Source organism: Vanessa atalanta, chromosome 8 (genome assembly GCF_905147765.1).
Source record: "Vanessa atalanta chromosome 8, ilVanAtal1.2, whole genome shotgun sequence".
NCBI lineage: Eukaryota > Metazoa > Arthropoda > Insecta > Lepidoptera > Nymphalidae > Vanessa > Vanessa atalanta.
In genome coordinates, this window is record NC_061878.1 from 7,979,756 (window position 1) to 8,000,008 (window position 20,253).

Below are 20,253 nucleotides of genomic sequence, written 5' to 3' on the forward strand. Positions count from 1 at the left end.
TATTGATATAATATAATAATATAAAAAAAAAACATAGATAAAGAGTATTTAATCGGCCTGGTTGCATTAGCAGCCTGTAAATTTCCCACTGCTGGGCTAAAGGCCTCCTCTCCCTTTGAGGAGAAGGTTTGGAGCATATTCCACCACGCTGCTCCAATGCGGGTTGGTGGAATACACATGTGGCAGAATTTCGTTGAAATTAGACACATGCAGGTTTCCTCACGATGTTTTCCTTCACCGCCGAGCACGAGATGAATTATAAACACAAATTAAGCACATGAAAATTCAGTGGTGCCTGCCTGGGTTTGAACCCGAAATCATCGGTTAAGATGCACGCGTTCTAACCACTGGGCCATCTCGGCTCTTCGGCCTGGTTGATCATAAAATATTTTTTATGACATTCTTTTTGACACGAATAAATGATAGAACAAAATTTTAATAAGTAGTAAGTAAAAGTTTGATATTGATATAATATAATAATGTAAAAAAAAAAAACAGAAATAAAGAGTATTTAATCGGCCTGGTTGATCATAATTTTTTTTATAACATTCTTTTGCAATTTAAATACATATTAATTATAGAAAAAAAAAAAGTATTTCATTTATTTGAATAGTAACCAATAAAAATCTATTTATTTAATTATTATTACTTTTGTACATTTTACTTGTAAACATGTCATTGTGCTAATAACGAAATAGTTCCAATACGAGTATAAGTAAATAGTTTGACTAGATAAAGATTTACATTATGCGTTTATATATTACATAATAATCTTATGGCAGCAACGATAAATATAATCAAATACGATTCAAATACGCATAGAATAATGCTAGTTGTATATAGAAAAATGTTCAAGAATTATATTAAAATAGATCAATTTCTTAGATATGTTTTATTTCAATAATAATTATTAATAAATAAACATTGATATCATTTCCAACATCTGGTCCTTTAGTAAGAAATATTTCTAAGCTAATTTGAATCGCACTGAGAAATATGATACTTAATATATCAACAGTAAGGATGTTGTTAATCTCATAGGTCTAAGGAATATACACAATATACAATTTCACGCATAACACATCGCAAGCCAGAAACGAAATAACAATAACAATACATCAGACGCTTACAAGATTAACAAGACGCAATTAAAAAATCGCCAAATGTAGAATATATTTTTAGATATACCATCTCTCAATAAAATACAGCGAAGCTTATCTGTAAGAACTCACTTCGTGTCTCACTTGTGAAATGTTAATAACCGACTTACGGTTTTACGCTATTTCGATCCTTTAATGTAATAATTATAGTAGTTAATTTCGCATACGACTTTTTTGAAATTTTCTTTTGAAATCGTTTTCTGCGGTGAATTTCGAGTTCGTTCTTACATAATAACTCTACAGACTTAAATTATAACATCGCGTAAATCAATTAAAAATAGATAAGCAAGTTAGCTAGTTTACGAAACAGCTTGATTTAATTTATTACGACGGCACGTAACTAGTAGTTCAAGAGAATAAATAAGTTCAGGATTTAATCGTTGAATCCTGGCGATGTTTTAACTTAAGTTGTCGTATTCAGCAGAGTTTTTACAAACCCGCTTACTTTTGAAGTATACGTGGAAGACATTCATAACATAACTTTTACAGCTATTGGTCAATTGAGCACTGTTCAATATAGAATTGAGAAAATGTCCATTCGACAGGAGAGGTCGTATGGAGTTGAGTCTGAAGCGTCATCGACCGATGATCGTCGGCTCGTCGGCCATCGCTAGTTCGTCTGTCGCTGCTTTGTCGCCTTTCCTTTTACGAGAGTACCAGAGGAACGAAGCAGCTGCAAAGAGATTCACCAAAACCACGAACCACGCCAGGAAGAAGCTGATGTGGAAACTGTAAAGAAAATCTCAATGTTACCAAGAAAAAAATCAAACTCCCAGGCTTAACCTTAGTTATATAATCATGTCTGTAAGATTTTATTGATTTCATTTGAAATTAGACTTTTTTTTAAATGAACCAAAATATTAAGTATATTAAAACACAAGTATATCTGACTTACTAATGATAGGCACGTTCGGGATAAATAAACTTCAAGTTCTTTTTCATATGGTCCACGGAAGACATCATTACTTGAACCACGACGAATGTACATGCGGCTGTATAGAAAATTAAAAATATAATACACAATTATAAAGGTCATTTCGATACCAACATTATAAAAAAATAATACTACAGAACACTTGGTTGAAGCCCACTCATTATATATTCAACCACCAAACAGCAATACTTAGCATTACTGCTTTCCAGATTGAAGGTAGATAACATAACAACAAGGGACATAACATTTCATTTCCATTGTAGTATGGACCGAAGGAGTAACCATGGGATGGTTGGTGGCAAATTGGCGATGTAAGGCAGTGGTGACCACATACAATCAGGTTTCCCATTTACCCGTACCATAACAACATATTTCAAACTCAACTTTTCAATAACAATATTAAATAAAAATACGAGCTCGTATAAAACTAATAGCCAAAGAGCCATTCTCGTGTTTAAAAGAAAGTTTAAGAGCTTTATCCACGTCGCTTGTTCACTGCAAGTTGAAAAAAATATGTCTCAAAAGTTTTAATCTTACAAGGACGTTCTTTACTGCTTTACAAGTACACAATTGAAATAAGTCTAATAAAACTGAATTTTGTTTGTTTTAAATTTTACCCTGCAATTCTAGGATCGTTCGTGTTCAAAAAAAACTTTTTTTGTCATTTACTAATTTCACGGATATATTCAGCACATATTATATACTTTTAAAAATGATTATAGATTAAAAATTATAAAAATACTATTCGTACATATAATTTAGCTATGTAATTAAATTTTTCATCCCAAGCGTTTTCTGAAGAAATGTAAATGCTGTTTTGATTTTATTATCGTCAAGTAACAACCAAAACAAAAATAATAAAATAAAATTATATTGACATTGAAATAATACACGATCCAGGGACGACGAATATAATCGTTAACGCACAAATGTTTAATTTATCGTGACCTTGAACTATTTTAATACACGAATATTTGCGGCTACTGTAAATAAACCGCAAATTTTCGCGAACCATCACAAAAGAATTTGAAGGGTTCACTTTATTTCCGGCTAACAATAACATTTTCAATTTATTTTATTAAATTTAAAAGGTCGTATGTAACTTCCCAGTCTTGCTTAGGATGTATGAATTTTTCAACTAGATTCTGCTTAAAATTTTATGAATTTTGTAGAGAACACGATGATGGAAAACTATATACAAGCATATAAAATAAATAAACATATAGTTCTACTATTCAGCGGCAAAAGAAAAAAATACCATTTTATTATATATTTACGGGCAACTAAAAAGTTAAATGAAAAGCAACATTTGATATTCTCTTGTTATAAAATTATAAATAGAATTAACGACAATAATATCAAAAATCCCTTTGTATCAAGTTTCATCCGGAAAGTTTATCTAAAGATAAAGGGCGACAGCGGATTCTTAGTTTGCTGATGTTACAAAATACAGAACACTTACTGCTTATGAAGTGTATGCCAGCAGCGAGACGTTTAAACATGTAACGCGGGTTTCTGAAGGTGTACACGGAGAAGCCACATCCCATCGCCATTACAAAAAGACTGATGATGCCGAAGGAGATCATTGTTCGCACGTAATCTGCAAAATAACAGTATATCAGAATTTGTATCCTTAGTAGAATCAAAGAAGCTTATAAATTGAAGATAATAATAATTATCCATTGAATATAATACATTTTAACTTTATAAAACCGCCTGCAAAGCTAAACGATTAAAGTTGATATCATACATTCCATAGTATCTAACTGAGATATTAATACAGAATGAATAATATGAGCTTTGACCGGAAATTTCTCATAAGTCAATTATAATTTAATAAAATTGATTATCTTATATTTTATTAACTTTGAATGCCATATTTAAGGATGAATGTGGTGACTCCTCTGGTCGTATAATTATTGTCCTTAATTATTAAAAACTAGCTGTGCCCGCGACTTCGTGCGTGTTGTTTGAATTTAAGTTATTTGTATATTGTAGCGTGATTTTATTTTTATTTTATATATAATTCTAAAATAAAAGTAGCCTTAGTTACTCCTTATTACATCCGATATCTGCCAGTCAAAGTCCCGTCGAAATCTGTTCAGTCGTTCCAGAGATTAGTCGGAACAAACAGACAGACAAAAATTGTAAAATATGTTATTGTACCGTGTATACATACATATGCATTTAGTAAAACGCGGTTATTTTAATATTACAAACAGACACTCCAATTTTATTATATGTATAGATGAACAGCCTAATGCAATATTAGTTCATGGAATTAATTCTCCAGCTTTGTTTTATGAAATATAGATTACCGATGAAATATTAAAATACCATAACTGAAAAAGCTATTACCATAATACGATTATTAATGTGGATTATTGTGGATATTTTCATAGTGAAAAACCGATTTCCAGCTTAGCTTTAAGCTTAATTAATGATCGTGAGTTTCGAATTTTCTATCGAAGCCTTTTAACGATTTTCGATTTTTTCGTCGTTCGTAGTTTTATTAATAAAGCTATTTATGATATTTTTACGTTTTATCTTAGCTTTTAAAATGTTAAATCATATATCCTTTATTACAAATAACCAGGCTGACTGGCAAAATCAAAACAATATGATAGCAAGTGGTCACCATCGCCTGTAGACATTAGGACGTGCTGTGGGTAATGTGACCGTTCCTTACCTAAAATTTTATGTGACTTTTAGAAGTTTCATTCACCAATCAAATCGGAATACAGTTATATTAAGTATTTTGTTGTAAGTAAGCTGTTTGGCGGTAGAATATGTGAGTAGATGGTACCTTCTCAAATGGGATAGCACATTGCCCTACCATAACTTAAATTGTTTTCATAATATGCTATACCTACTTTATATGTGTATGCGGATTATTTGAAAAAAAAAATTCTGATAATTCTTGACCATTTGGACACATGCTGTTAAGGCAAGTTATAAGTTCACATTCAACAACACCACTTGGGGTAGTGTGAAGTTTTAAAAATAAGTTCTCCGAGCGCATCTTGTCGGTATTACAAAAATGATGAATGAATCCAGTGTGAGCTATTTCGTAAAGGGTTTAATATTAAATGGAAATGTATTAAATTTATGATAGAAATAATAGTTACAGAATAAAAGTTAAGTAAAGCTGTATGTTGTTTGCTGGTCAACGGTTTCCTATCGTTAAAATAATATTTGGAACTTATTCTGCAACGGCGCTCTAAATGAACTAACATTGTTCTAAGTAGAAGTTGTTGCATATGTAGTAGATTTTAATCTGTTCCATATAGGCTTCTTCATTTTTCATTTTACCGTCGAGTAGTAGAGTTAGAATCACGATTAGAATCACGAGTTCGGTCCACTGAAACTTGTCGTATATTTTGGTAAACATTGCTATAGTATCCAATAAATATAAATTCCTATCAAGTTGAATCGTTAAAACCAATATTAGAACCGCTTCAGGATCAACGAAGTTAACTAAGATACCCAGTATCAATTGTCGGGAAGCGAGACGACGATTAATGACGCTTGGTAAATTGTGGTCATCTATCGGTTACGAAGAACTATTTCAAAGATCGTTTTATATAGTATCGACAATACTAAAGTATTATCGAGGTAAGCTCCTTATATTTCTCTAATAATTTTACCATTGTAGTTTAAAGTCCACTGAGCCTGATGTGCATATAAGCCTCTTACCGTAACTCTAGACCAAATCTCCACTAATCTATAAAGCTGAAGAGTTCGTTCGAGTTAGGTTATATCAGGACATATTAGTACGATTTGAAGAATTCTTTTTGCGTCACATAGCACATTTTTTAGACCTAATTATGACATTACGCTGTGAATTATGGAGGCGGAGCGGTAACGGTTAGCGTGGGTAAAACTATGAGGAGTAGCTAATGTATTATTAAAAGGTATGCTTTAACAAGTCTGTGTTAATATTACTGCAAGAATTTCTCGATAGATTGATCGATGTTTCCATTGTAATAAGGAAGTGATACGACATTGAATTTAATAATGAGAAAATTTTAGTTTGTAATAGAAAGTCACATTAAGTCGGTTTTCAACGTTTTAGATGCTAGATCCGAAGTGAGATCTTACAGAATAGTACTGCTGCTTTGAGTTGACGAGCTAAGATGACCTTCGTGCCATAAGAAATATTCTTACTTTTGTGTTTTTTTATTTAATTTATTATACATATTATAATCTAAAGCATACCTTTTTTATCAACCAATATGCATCGGAGCAGCATGTTGGAGTAAGCTTCAAATCATGTCCTTAAAAGAGAGAGCCCTACAGTACTTGCTCTACAGTAAGACAGTAATAGGCTGGAGCTTTACTATATATATATTTATGGGTAAATATAGAAAAAAAAATATATGTATAATGTATTATATTATATACTCTGGGTAGTCTAAACGTTTAAGTGTTATGTAAAAATTTTGATGTTATAACCTTATATCAAAATTTAAAAACTGTATCATATCTCACTAGTAACGGCGGCCAAAGATTATTATAACAATTATACTATTTTTTTTCAACTAAGTCAAATCAATCAATTAAAATTGTGGGAGCTAAACCATAGGTAAAAAATAGTAAGATCATAAAATTGAATATAAAGGATTTAAATCTTCTCCTTTAAAAGAGAGTAGCATTTGCCAAGCAGTGGAAAATTTACGGGATATTACTACAAGACATATACCACTTCCAATAGTTTTATACTGTATGACCATTGAGGACTTTTGATTTAAAAGTAAACTACATAAAAAGCAAATAAAACTAATAGCTTTGTCCTCTTTTCCTTTATTTATTTTAAAGTAAGAAAATACGGTGTGACAAAGAAAAATCTTCACAGTACGTGAACAGAAGAAAACATATTTTTTTTCTACTTTAATAAAATTTAATGAACAAATTAAGAACTATATTTGTTTTTGCGTAAGACTAAAGTAATTTATTGTTTAAGATTTACAATTCAATCTTTGTCTAATCATTAACACAGTGATTACTCCAAGATCATAATGACGTAAGACCAGTTACTTAAAAGAGACTCAGATATTCTTAATGACCTTTTTAATTTATAATAGTCGTTTCACTGTATCGTCCGGTTGTCATGAGCTTTCTGCTTTGTCTGATCTCTCACTGAAATTGTATTTCCAATCTTGTACCGGTAAGGATTGAGTTCAAAATCGTTTATATAATTTTATAAAGATGAAAAGTTTAATAGGATCCTTTCAAGTAATAAAATGATACTATTATTATACTCACTGGCTATGTCAATATCATAGGCGGGATCAGCTGGCTTGCCATTCTTCATCGTCGGCTGTGCTAAGTAATTTGTACAATCTGCAACAATAGTTTTTATTGAATGACAAATATAATTGCACACGTCGTAAAAAAATCGGAACACATTCGAAATTGAAGCCTCTCAGATATATCAAGTAATAAAATAAAGTAACTTTAATATCAGGCCTTTGCGATTATGGTACGAAATATTCATTCCATTTTAAATTGACGTTTGATAAATTAATCAGAAACTTGTTTTGGGTCATGTCGCTTTGTTGTATATGACAGGATTCGAACGTAAACTTTTTTAATTTTGTGTCTTTAATAAATTTACTTGTAAGCCCATGTATTTTATAATGTCTGGTTTGTTAGCAATAAGGTCACTTTTTGAACTATATATGCGGGTTTTGTGGTTAGTAAAAATCTTAACATTTACGTGTAACTACCAAAATAATGGCGTTGTTATATATTGTTATCAACGTCTGGTAGCTGTAAGATTGTGTTTAAGTCACACTTCTGTTTATAGAGTGTTGCAATGCTCACGAGTCGTTATAACGCGGGCATTCAGTGAGAAGACATGTATTTTGTAACGTTAAAATCGACACTTAATACGTAACGTAAATAAGTGATTGGGTATTTTAAATAGAAATTAGACTAGTAACTACCTAAATAATCGAAAGGTTTACAGACAGTTATTACAACTTGTCACAATCGTATACTTTATAATATTCTTATAATAATAAGATATAATATCTTCATATTTGTGTCGTTAGAAAATAAAAGACACAACATAAACATGCTGGTATATTTTCTAGGCACGAATTTGTTCAGAAGAAGAAATTTGTTTCATAGAAAACTATTAAGGAAATTCAACCATAAACCGGTCATCGAGTGTTTATTGCTTCGAATAACGAGCCCATAAATCAAAGCTTTCAACAGTTCCAGTAGGTATACCTACCTAGGCATGTCATATGGCTTAATTCTATTATTTTAATCACACTAACAATTATTCAATACTTAGTTGATTGAGTGACGTGTAATTTATGAAACAAGCCTTTAAAATTGATGAATGAATTGTGCATAAAGTAGGAATATATTTTATTAGAGTCGGCTTTTACGAGCACCTCATTTTACAGGATTATATTAAATGTAAATGTTAACATCGGTTCGAAATTATTCTAAATAGATGAGCCGGCGAGAAATTCAGCTGTTACTCTTTTGCACAATAAATTACATAGGCTTATTATAATAAACACAATATACAATTTTAACGTAATAGGCCTCATCTAATAGTATTTTCTTTTTAACATATGATTTGATTTTTTAATTGACACTGTGAAAAGGTTCTAAAGGTTATTAATCTCATCTATTTGATCAACGTTATCTACCTGATTGAAAATTGATGTGTCCATTTGTAATGGAAAAAACGATCTAAATTTAGTATTGATATTTATTTTATTATCACATTTTTATTTTTATGTAATTCTACAAGGCCAAATAATTTTAACCACAAATAGTTTATTCAATAGTTTGTTTGTTGATCATTCAGGATCAGGACTGAAATAGGTTACCGTTAGATAGCCCGTTTATTGATAAAGTTTATATTGCATGACTAGTCTATATTTCATCACGCTATGACCCATTAGGGCAAAGCAGTATCGAATAATGCTGAAAACGCGCGGAGCAGCTTGTCGTATAATATAATACACGCATTAATGGAAGTAGCTTGCATTACATTTTTAATTTAGGAAACGAGTGTCCCATAAATTATTAAGATCATGGACGTATGAAAATATGAAATAATAATAAATATATTACGACCACTTCAAGCGCTTAGATGATGAGTAAAAGAATTTCTATTTCGTAATGTTTCCGGTTCTAAGATTAAGACACAAAACAGATGTCACTTCAATCCGTAACACGGTACAGTTACGTGGACATTTCACGAGATTATAGCTTTCCAGAATACGAAAACGAAACGTATATAGTATTCGTGTTCAAACAATTACAAGACAAATATCAATCAAGACAGCGAAAACAAATATGTGTGACTGACAATCTTTAATTGAACGCATTCCAAGATGACGTTTAGTGCAATCGTTTATTAACATCTATTTTTAGCTGTCAGTAATAGCTCGCTTTGCTGGGAGTAAAATGAAGCTGAAGGAGTCATTTTTGATGTGAAACACTTATTGACGCGCCTTCTGGGTAAGATGCGCCCTGACGACAACCGTTATGAAACGGTACTCCCAAGTTGTTATGCTCCTTCTCCGATATGCTCTTCACCGATATCTATTCTTTAGTTTGTGTGAAGCTCATATACTATATATTTTATTATAAAATATATGATTAGATAGCCTATTTATTGTGTTAGCTTATAAAGTACGTAGCGGAACAACTAGTTAATAATATATACGAATACTAGAAAATAATAAATAATCCATTTATAAAAGTATGTGCAAATGTTCAAATTTTTACATAGAAAGAAAGAAAGACATGATGGTCTTGAAGAATATATACTTTGATGGCCTAATATAAAGCACTCGTCCAATACTCATAATGTTATTGGTGTGTTATATTGGTGGTGGTAGTGACACATGCCGGTTCTATTTCTATGTTTTTCTTTCGCCTAACACTAGTAATCGTTCAAATAAACCTGCGTCCTAATCTGCATCCCTAACGCAATCGACGAAATCAGCATTAATTTATTTATACCTTACATTAGTTATTGGGTCACCGAACTCTATAGAAATACCTCAACGGTTTTCGTCCAGTAGATTTGTAAATATAGGCTGTGACAGATGGTGAAAAAGACACGACATAGATCCTATAAGGAACTTTTTATCGCAAGTACGAACCCTAAGCGAAATATATAAAAAAAATCAAAATAAAAATGTTTGTCAAAACTAGTCTATTTCAACATCAACGTTGTTTGAAAATAGTTTAATTGTATTCTAAAAAGTTTTTCATAATTTGATAAAACTGTTTTTTGTTTGTAATTATTTGTCCCCTAATATAAACATTGCAAGTAAACCTATCGTATACGTCGTATACGAAGACACGATAATACTTTCTCATGCGTAAATGTCATAATTTAGGTACACATATAGTTTGATATAGATGTTTTACCAAGTCTCGTAATCACATCACGTACAGCTATTAATATGTAGTAATTTCGTTCGGTTACGTTAACTGCGCACAGCGTTGCATTGTTTATTTATTTACGTTTTACACACGCTACATACTAGCCACTATAGCTGGAGGCGACTTGTAAGAACCAATGTGGTATTTTTATCGGTGACTATAAATCTTATTGTGTGGGTCGTGTGGATCTTTTATTTTTTTGTGTTAATTTAGAATATTCCTCCAGTTATTGCGTTGATTTTCACAATTCATACATTGACACTAATATTTTTTTAATCATGTATTATACCGCCAAGTAGTAATACTTAGTACTTTTGTATTTCGATTTTAAAGGTGAGTGAGTCAGCGTTACAGGCACAAGGGACATAACATCTTAGTTCTCAAGGTTTGTAGTACATTGGCGATGTAAGGAATGGAATGGAAAATTCATACGGTGCCAGTGGACAGTGATGATTATTGACTATTATTAGGTTGACCATAAGCCCGAAAACGTATGTCAAAAAAAAACCATGCGTCATCCGTCGCGGCCTTGTAAATTGCGTTTGTAATCCCAAAAACATACAACAGTAATTTTTTATCCCGTTGAACTTATTAGGGTGAAGTCGAATGAAAGTCGTCTAATTCAACCACGCTGCTCTCGTTAATGAACTTGACGTGTGTCAGAATTGTATATCATACATACTTTATTGCCAATCGTAAAAATAATAAATAAAGGGAACTTGATATCTGGATTAAAACTTTGTAGTTCGGGTAAGATCTACTTTATCTATCCACACCTTATCCCTATCTATCCTTTACCTTGCAAACGAAGTAATTACTCAAATTTTAAGTCTCTTTGTATTTATACTGTAAGTAGTTCATTCCATGTCATTGATTGTAATCGTATCCTTTGCATTTTATATTTTGGTACTGCTATGCGCTATTGTTGCTGCCTTGTCAAAATTTAAATTCTACTAACAATAATGAATTAATGCTGAAACTTGGGTCAGACCTTAGTTATACTAAAAATATTCAAGGTCATAAACCAAAATTATCAGTTTTATCACTGCTACGACAAAATGGAAAACATTTTAATTTGTTATAATATATTCGTTTTTCATAGAATATGAAATTAAAAAGCAAAGTGCAATGTTAGTAAGTCAGTCAACATAAATCTTAAATATGAAAAGTTACATTTAAAACGGAGCATATTTTGTTTCTTTTATAATTTAACAACCTCATAAAGTATATATTTAAACGAAAACGCATTAGCGATATTTATTCTTGCATAATCTGTCTTTCCATATTATTTTCTTAGCGGACAGTAATTGACAGGTCGTTAGACTCGCCTCTGTATGTTGGTATGTCATTTTGAAAGAGCAGTATTTCCAACACGACATCATTTAATCTGCGATTATTGATATAGTTTAATCTTCATACATTTATGTATTATAGTTTTAATTATAATAATATTTATAAAATAAAAATATTATTATAATTGTGAATGTGTGAGTTTCGTATCTATGTGTGTTTTATACGTATGCATATAGCTTTATTAAATTAAATAGTCACTCATTATCAAAAATAGTTGCGCGTGTGGGCAGAACAAATAACACATTGTACAATGTCTCAAGATTGATTAATTAATCGCATAAATACAATACAATACAATTGATATAACAAATCCCTAAAAATTAATTACAACTTTATATATTATTATCCAACATGTTTGGCAAGAATACAAATTGTTTCAACTCACATGTTAATTATACAGCAAACTATCACGTTTAACAGAATGACATCATGCAACGACTAACATCCGTCTTCAATAACTTATCTATCCCTAATTTCAGTAACTAAAGGTAGCCAAATCTATCACGTATTTTTGCAAGTATTTTCTTTTCAATAACCTATCGACGGTTAGCATTTCCTATCGAAACTAGCCATCTGTCATCGGGTGGACGGATAGCTTACTACAGATAGGAACGCTAATACAAATCGTGCTTACTAGCATTTCAAAACCAGTTTCAAGTTGTTACAATAAGAGGCAAATATACTTGTCAGTATACTTATTCGTTTAACAACGAACTTTTATGTCGCTGCACATTCAAAATAAAATTAATTTAATTTCCTCAATATGGTAATAACATACATACCATATGATTTTAGCAATAAAACAAGTATAGTTTTTGATTTGCTCGAGTTCCCTGCCAGAGGCCTTCGTTAAACTGCGCAAACTTATTCGTAAATGTCAACGTGAATTTAATTTTCAGCCTGTCTCTGATTTTTTATTAAATACATAATTTCAATTTAGTCTGTACTTATTTTTATAATTAAATTATATTGAAGTTAATTATTACACATTCCAGATTATTAAAGCTTAAGTTATTAATGCAAAAAAAAATATGAGCGATTCAATGTATGTCTATAAAATATCTCATTGTGGTGCATTGTTATTTTTTTAATATTACAGAGCACACGCCTAAATATTATTAATAAATGACTATTAATCCACACGTGTCTGAGGTATTGGTCGATCTAAGGTTTAGAAATAGCGACAGAATTGTTAATATTATAACAATAGATAAACATACAAGTGAAACTAATTGCGGACGTCTGCGCTACCGTGCTACAATTTATGAAGATACGTGATGCGTTTCTAGCACATAATAACTCATACCTAGAATAAAGAAGATCTTGTTTGAACATTTTCTTAGTCGAGAACGTATAGCTTAAACTCATATAAACATGACATTTACTTATTAGAGAATAAGCCAAGTTGATCTCGGAAGGATATTATATTTGCTTCCCATTTACTTGTACGAAAACAGACAAACAAATAAGCTACCTGTTGCTAAGTAATTACTGTGTCCATGGGTGATAACTTTATGAATATAAACCACAACTAATAATAAGTTCTAAAATGTTTTGTTCTTCAAAATTGAAACACATCTATAAAAATAATTATTGTTTGGGGGTAGAATTGAGTGAGTGAGTGAGTCAGCTGGTGAAATTACACGAAAACCTCACAGGTAAATATTTAAATAGGAAATTAAAAAAAAAGTCTTTTACGTCTTTATAGTTTCTTTTTTTGTTTCTAATAGTATAATTAATTTTAATGGTAATGAATACAAAATGTTTTTCTTATTTGGGAAAAAAATTTTTGTTTTTTTTCAGCAAATATTAAATAGTCAAACCGCTTCTGAGATTTATACACAAAAATTGCTCATTTAATTCGATACGAAGAATATTCAACTGTAGTTTTCGAAAATGAGGTTGAATATACCGTAACACCAAAATTGACTTTGCTCAAAGAGTATACATGTGTATACGGGCTAACCCAAAAACCACAATCACACAAAGATAAATTAAAAAAATACACGGAAAATGTTGAAGGATGGACGTGATTTGTTTAGATTTCTATTTTTTCCGATGTGAAAAGAAAATAGCTTTTGATATAAAAGTAAACCAGCGGGAGCTAATGGACTTAGTGAGTGAGCTAAAACAGAAGGCGCTCCGGGAAAAAATAAACTGAGATTGTTCCATGCCTCGCAGTATATTAGTCAGTTAACGAGGTTGTTACTTATAACACGAACGAACCAGATAATTCAATTACTCAAGCAATATATACAAATATAAATTATAGAAGGCTATACATAAGAAGTATGCGTCAAGACAAAATATACTTTATTCAAGGAGGTTCTTACATCTCGAATCATCATTTTACAAGGGTTAATTTTAATGTAAAACTACCCACGATAACCGTCAAGACTCGGCAAATAACGCTGTGGCTACTTCGTTTAATCAATCGAAGTATAAACCTGTAGTAATTATATTGAATTTATGCCTTCTGCATAAAATTTAACGAATCAGTATAGCAGTTTAAATATAGAGCGTTATTTTAATAATTTAACAATGTTTAACAACAAATTACTTATTCATACTAAAACACTCGCACCATGGTGAACGTATTTTAATTATCGAGCATCACTCGATAAATAAATATTAATGACATTGGATTATTTCATTATAAAGTTTAATTTAATGGAAAACTATTGTTTCCATTTATCGTGTTCACGAAGATTTTAATAAATGCTACTATCGTGAAAGTAATGTTGGCTCAATCGTTATTAAAAAGTAGAAATCTCTCAGACGACCATATAATTGCTAATATTGACTATTGTACTCATTCAGCTGAACTTCTGTATTATATAAAATCTAAAAAAAACTAATAAATAAAAATTAATTCTTTAATTTTTTAATAGATTCTACATAAAAGCTTTTATAGAGAAGTAAAGGAGTAAACAGGATGATGAGAAAAAAATTATTTTTAAGACTTGAAATTTATTTATTTGTTTTTATGTATTATTTCTGTTATTAAAAAAAAAAAAAAGTATATGTAGCTCAACAGTAGGGCTGTTATTTGGAGACTGTAAATGCTCTACTGGTTTAGGCATCCTCAGGAAGAAAAGGCTTAATATAACACAGTGGTCGAATACTGTTAATTTTATTGGTATGTTATATTGGTGCTGTTTGACGTGCAGGTTTTATTTCTATGTTATTCTATCGCCTAGCACAAGTAATCGTTAAAATAAATTTAAATAATATATTAATAATTTTTAATACATGCAAAATAATAACTTTATTGTTAAGTTAACTTAACGAATTTAATTAAAAATCCTTTATTCAATGTATACATTATTGAATATTATTTGAATTTTTGAAAGCGCTTGTTTGTATTTTTTTGTTTTTCGTTTGTTGTTTAATTATTGATTTTTTTAATAACAAAGGAACACAATTTGGCCTTTGATTTATTTATCTTTTGCTATATTATAATAATCAAACATATTTCATTAAATAACTAGTGATTCGCCACGGATCTCTTAGGTTTTGTCTATCGGTTTGACACGCAGGAAATTTGTCAGTAAAGAAATTTATATAATATATAAATACCCTACCCTGTACCCTAAAATAAATAACGAAAATTATATATATTGCTCAAAAATAACGTACCTCTTTCAGTAAAAATGTTTTCAGAAAAGTATTCGTTTCAGAGATTACTCCTTAGACACAAACAAACAAATTTTACCAAATTTCTTTATATTATTATTATAGATATCAAGATGGATTTAATTATTTATTTTCAAAGTGATTCCACCATGAAAACATTACGTCACTTATGATTCCAAAATTATGCTTTTTTCAACGTTCTACTAAAGAATCGATATGTTGGGCATTTGAGAATGAATATTTGTTTAGACTAATAAAAAAGAATATAAATTTATTCAATACTATGTCTTAAAGGTCTAGAATAAATTATCTGTATTACGGTTGAGGTAGTGAAAGGATTTAGAGTGTAAAAGACATTTTTGGCTTTAAAGAGTTTGTAAAGTACACTCGGCACTGTCGCGATCGACTTACTTGTAAAATATTCGCCTTTTAATCCGCTCACGTCGAACGGATTAGGTGTCGCCAAGTGCGTTGCATTATGCCTTAATGGAGGGTCGGATGAATGGAAAACGTATCGGCATATCTCCCAAACACCAGAATCGCTCCACATGAAGTATCCACCTCGGGTCGGTAAGAAGATACCTGTAACAAAGACACAGAATAAATAGTTGTGTTATATAATTATACTAACAAAAGTAAAATGCATATTGATTTTGAAAATATCAATTTATCATAATACAACGTTATGGTGAGGGTATTCCCCTGAACGATTTCAGTGACGGTTGTCATCCCATAAGAGTCCTCAACGCAAGACGTATTATAGAGTACAACTGTGTGCGCAAAGAGAAGTGCACTGCACATTGTATGTATTTCCTCACTCCTATTATTCTATATCTTAATCGATGGGCAATCTTTTAGGTGCAGAACCAATGGTTTTCGTGTATTCTGAGGTAAGGTAGAGAGAGTTTTTAACATTTGCAAGTTTTATAGGTCGGGCTTAAAGTTCAGTTGCAAGATTTTTCCAATACATACATAATATAAACAGGTGAAATTGAGTGTTAGTTAGAAATAAAAACCTATAATGAGTATGCATATTACGTTCAGAATTATGATAGTTTTAAATATATATATATATCTTTGCATAAAATGGACACGTGTTAATCATTAAATATATATCGTTTTGATTCATGCTAATTTGTTTTTAGAACATCATTTATCGATTTGTTTGGCTTTACTAGACGAAAATCTTTTGAATATCGCTATTGTTACACCGAGTTTAATGGAGCCTTATGTAATTATTTATAGTATGTCATTAAGTACTATTGACGATATATTTTGATGCGATTGTTGTGTTAAGCCGTTGCGTTGGTCATGCGCCTTGATATTTCCCGATCGTGACAGTTTCCCGTCCCAACGGATTACTAGAGAGGAATAAAGTGTGCATCTGTGTTTGTGCACAAACTACAGCACTATCATACATCCAGCGTAGTTAGATATTCTCCACTGAGACTGTCTGCATTGACCGTATCATTCGGCAGGATATCATTTTAATGTGTGTCATTGTCATTGTCAAAAATCTTTAACATTAATTATAATTTTGGCAAACATCGAAACTTTTTTATTGTTCGCATTATAATAATCGTCACAAATTTTTTATTCTGATATTCTAAAATAGATATTTGATAAACGATTCCGTCAACGGAAAAGAGATGAGTCAGAATCTTAATATAAAGCAATTACATGCATCGACAAGTCACCGTGAAAGAGCCTGCGGCATTTTAAATTCGGTAGCGTTGCCAAATAGATCGATCTATCTTAAATGCGGTGTTACGTAAGCTAATCGTTCGATGTTTTACTTTACTCATTTGATAATTGACATTAATGCGTGATTAATAAGTACGCGTAACTATTAATTCTGCTCACGTATAGTACATGTAAGTTTAAGTGGCATAATTAGAAGATAATATTGACTTACAAATCACCATCCTACTAAAATTTTTATTGGTGTATATGTACTTAGATTATAGTTTTATAAAATGTCTACAATTAATGTGGTAACTATAATTTTTTGAATAAAGAAACCGGTTATAACAATATTATTAATAGAGCATACATATAAATTAGGGATGTTGTGCAGCTGCGTAATTGTAACCAAAACTATCGGATATCCGAAAAAAAATATCTATCCGAACCCGAAATCGAATCCGATAATTATTTTATAAGTTTATTTTTGTATAGTGTTATACTTAAAGAGGGTATTTAAGTTTTTTAAAGGTTATTTTTTCTGTGATTATACTTAATACCAAATAATAGCTGATAAATAAAGTCAAACTGTTACCTGGTGATCATCTCTTTAATGATTTCTAATTAATCTAATGGTAACTGAAACTATCCGTAACAATCGGAGACTCCGAAATAATTTCGTACCCGTAACAGTATCTAAAGCCGTTAAAATATTGTTCACTTATCCGTATCCAAATCCAGATACTGTTATATATACATATATATATATATATATATAACAGTATTATATATTACACCGACACCAAGAATATTACATACCAATTCAAACGCCAATACCAAATCACCAAAAGAAATCAGTAAGGACATCATTCATCATTCTCTCTTTAATTTTACTTGTCAGTAAAATATGGGCCATCCAGAAATCTTTGTACAAATTATTACTCATCCCTTAAAACGTCAATTTGTAACTAACTTTGAGAACTAAGATATTGTTATATGTATTCTGTTTGTATTTGCAATGCACTGCTAGGTGCCAAGTATGACTATTTGGTAGAATGTGTAATGAGTAAGTAGACCTATCCTGCTTATAACATATATTTGTTCAACTCTATTATATTTTTGTATGTATTATTTGCAATATAAACTTCAAACTATGTAGGTCATGTTTAAGGCAGATTAATTAACACACATTTGTATCAATGTTTAACGTTTGCAATTTCCATTAAGAGCTCTACAATAGGTAATGGTTTGTTTGTTGTTACATTATGCTCGCGTTAGTTGAGTTAAAAGCAACAAATAGTCGTGCTTAGTTTCAATTCTGAATGTTTTTTTAAAGAAAGAAACTTATTTATTGCAGCACACTGCAGAACTAACCTTTAATTACGACTTGTGGACAGACACCTCGACCGCTCAAGTTTGAAGTTTGTATGTGTTAGTGTAAACGTACAGCCTTCGTCTGTATACTGTGTACAATCGGCTGGCAGATTTTTTTGAGAATTTTGATGTCATCTCATGCTATTGCGAAAAGTCAAGTCTCACAGACTACTCGTCGGTACTAATGTCGTAGTTTTAACATATTACTTGTTGTGTATTTATACGTATTCATATTATTTTGAGATTTATTTTACAATGAATTCGGAAATGAAACGAACACCACCTGACGATGATGATCGTATATTAAAATAATGATCATTTGACCGTATTCGTTTCATTCTAGATCGGGCTTATTGCAATAAAAACTATTCTTAGGTCTAATGCACCACAATATCCATGATGCACTGATGTAGATTCTGATAAAAAAGGCCTGATTATTTATGTTCATATATTGTTATTTTTAATTTAAGTTAGTTTCTTGTTATTTATGTAGTATTACCAAATATAAATTTTTATCCCAAATATTATACCGAATGTGATTATTGTAATCTAATTACAATAATCGAAATTTATTTATTTGATATTTAACAAAACAATTCCTAAAAAGTAAATTTCTGTGTAATTTTCGTTAGCTATAATTCGGTGGTATGTAAGACCGGTAATGATGCCGATATAGGCTCCTCGGCTAGTTCTAACAAATTTATATATTTCAAATTATATTTGTGTTAAATTTGCAGTTGAAACTTTTGAACCTTGACGTAATAGTGATAAAACCATTGTTAAAAGCATAACGTCTTATCTTATTGCCTCCACAAGTGACAGGAGGACAGGAAAAATCCTGTCGTCATTCTTGTTACCGTTCTTTGTTCTATCTGTTTTTATTATTTTTTTTTATAATTAAGGCCTTTGTATGTTTTTTCAACTATGCTTTAAAAATTGTGCTGAACGGTTCATATATGTATGTAATATTATTTGACTTTATGTGTACTTCTATTATTAAATATTTTATTAAAGTATTATAGTCACCGATCAAATCATGAATCTCTTTACCGAAAATTAAGGCTGATTCAAGAATATCCGTCGCATAGGTGCTACCTGATAGAAAGCCCGGTACGGATTTGCATCAGTTATAATATAAGCAGAGACTAAGATAAAAAGGAGTGTCATTATTATATATTATAATTTCATATGGTCTACAGATTTTTATAACATTGGATATAGTTTGCTTTTTGTGTGGGCGTCGGTGCATTTCAAAAATGATTTTATTGAAACAATTCAGTTTTCTACGAGTTATGATCACGCGTAAAAATAGCAAACAGACTTGTTCTAAAATTGTATTTCGAAACCAATCTTTTTTTACGGTTCCAAAAATATTTTTTAATAAACAATAGACAAACGTGTTTCGTTGTATTTTTATTTACTAATGGTTGCTCTCGGATGAGGTATAGTTTTGATACAAAACATACGTTGTTAAAAACTCTTACTTATGTCATATTTGATTACGGAAAATGTAAATATAACAGAAAACACGATTTTTTTTAACAAAATAATGGAGACAATTTTTTACTCCTTTGCCGTTTTGATGGATAAAAAAAATATATATGGAAAAGTGTCAAATGAAGTTGAAAAACATACGACATATATTTTATAAAATAATAATCACATCTATTGAGAATTTGACATTTA

At 30.7% G+C, this 20,253-nt stretch overlaps 1 protein-coding gene across 1 annotated transcript in view; it reads right to left on the reverse strand.

The window, feature by feature from the left end:
* Positions 1 to 692: 692 nt before the first annotated feature.
* Positions 693 to 20,253, reverse strand: part of LOC125065631 — a 44,395-nt gene continuing 24,834 nt past the window's right edge. Inside the window, exons 3-7 of the mRNA XM_047673364.1 lie at positions 15,922 to 16,092; positions 7,360 to 7,437; positions 3,557 to 3,694; positions 2,056 to 2,152; positions 693 to 1,889 (exon numbers count right to left, since the gene is read on the reverse strand). Of these exons, the coding sequence (XP_047529320.1) occupies positions 1,736 to 1,889; positions 2,056 to 2,152; positions 3,557 to 3,694; positions 7,360 to 7,437; positions 15,922 to 16,092 (638 nt within the window). The 3' untranslated portion in view covers positions 693 to 1,735. The remainder of the gene's footprint in view (positions 1,890 to 2,055; positions 2,153 to 3,556; positions 3,695 to 7,359; positions 7,438 to 15,921; positions 16,093 to 20,253) is intronic.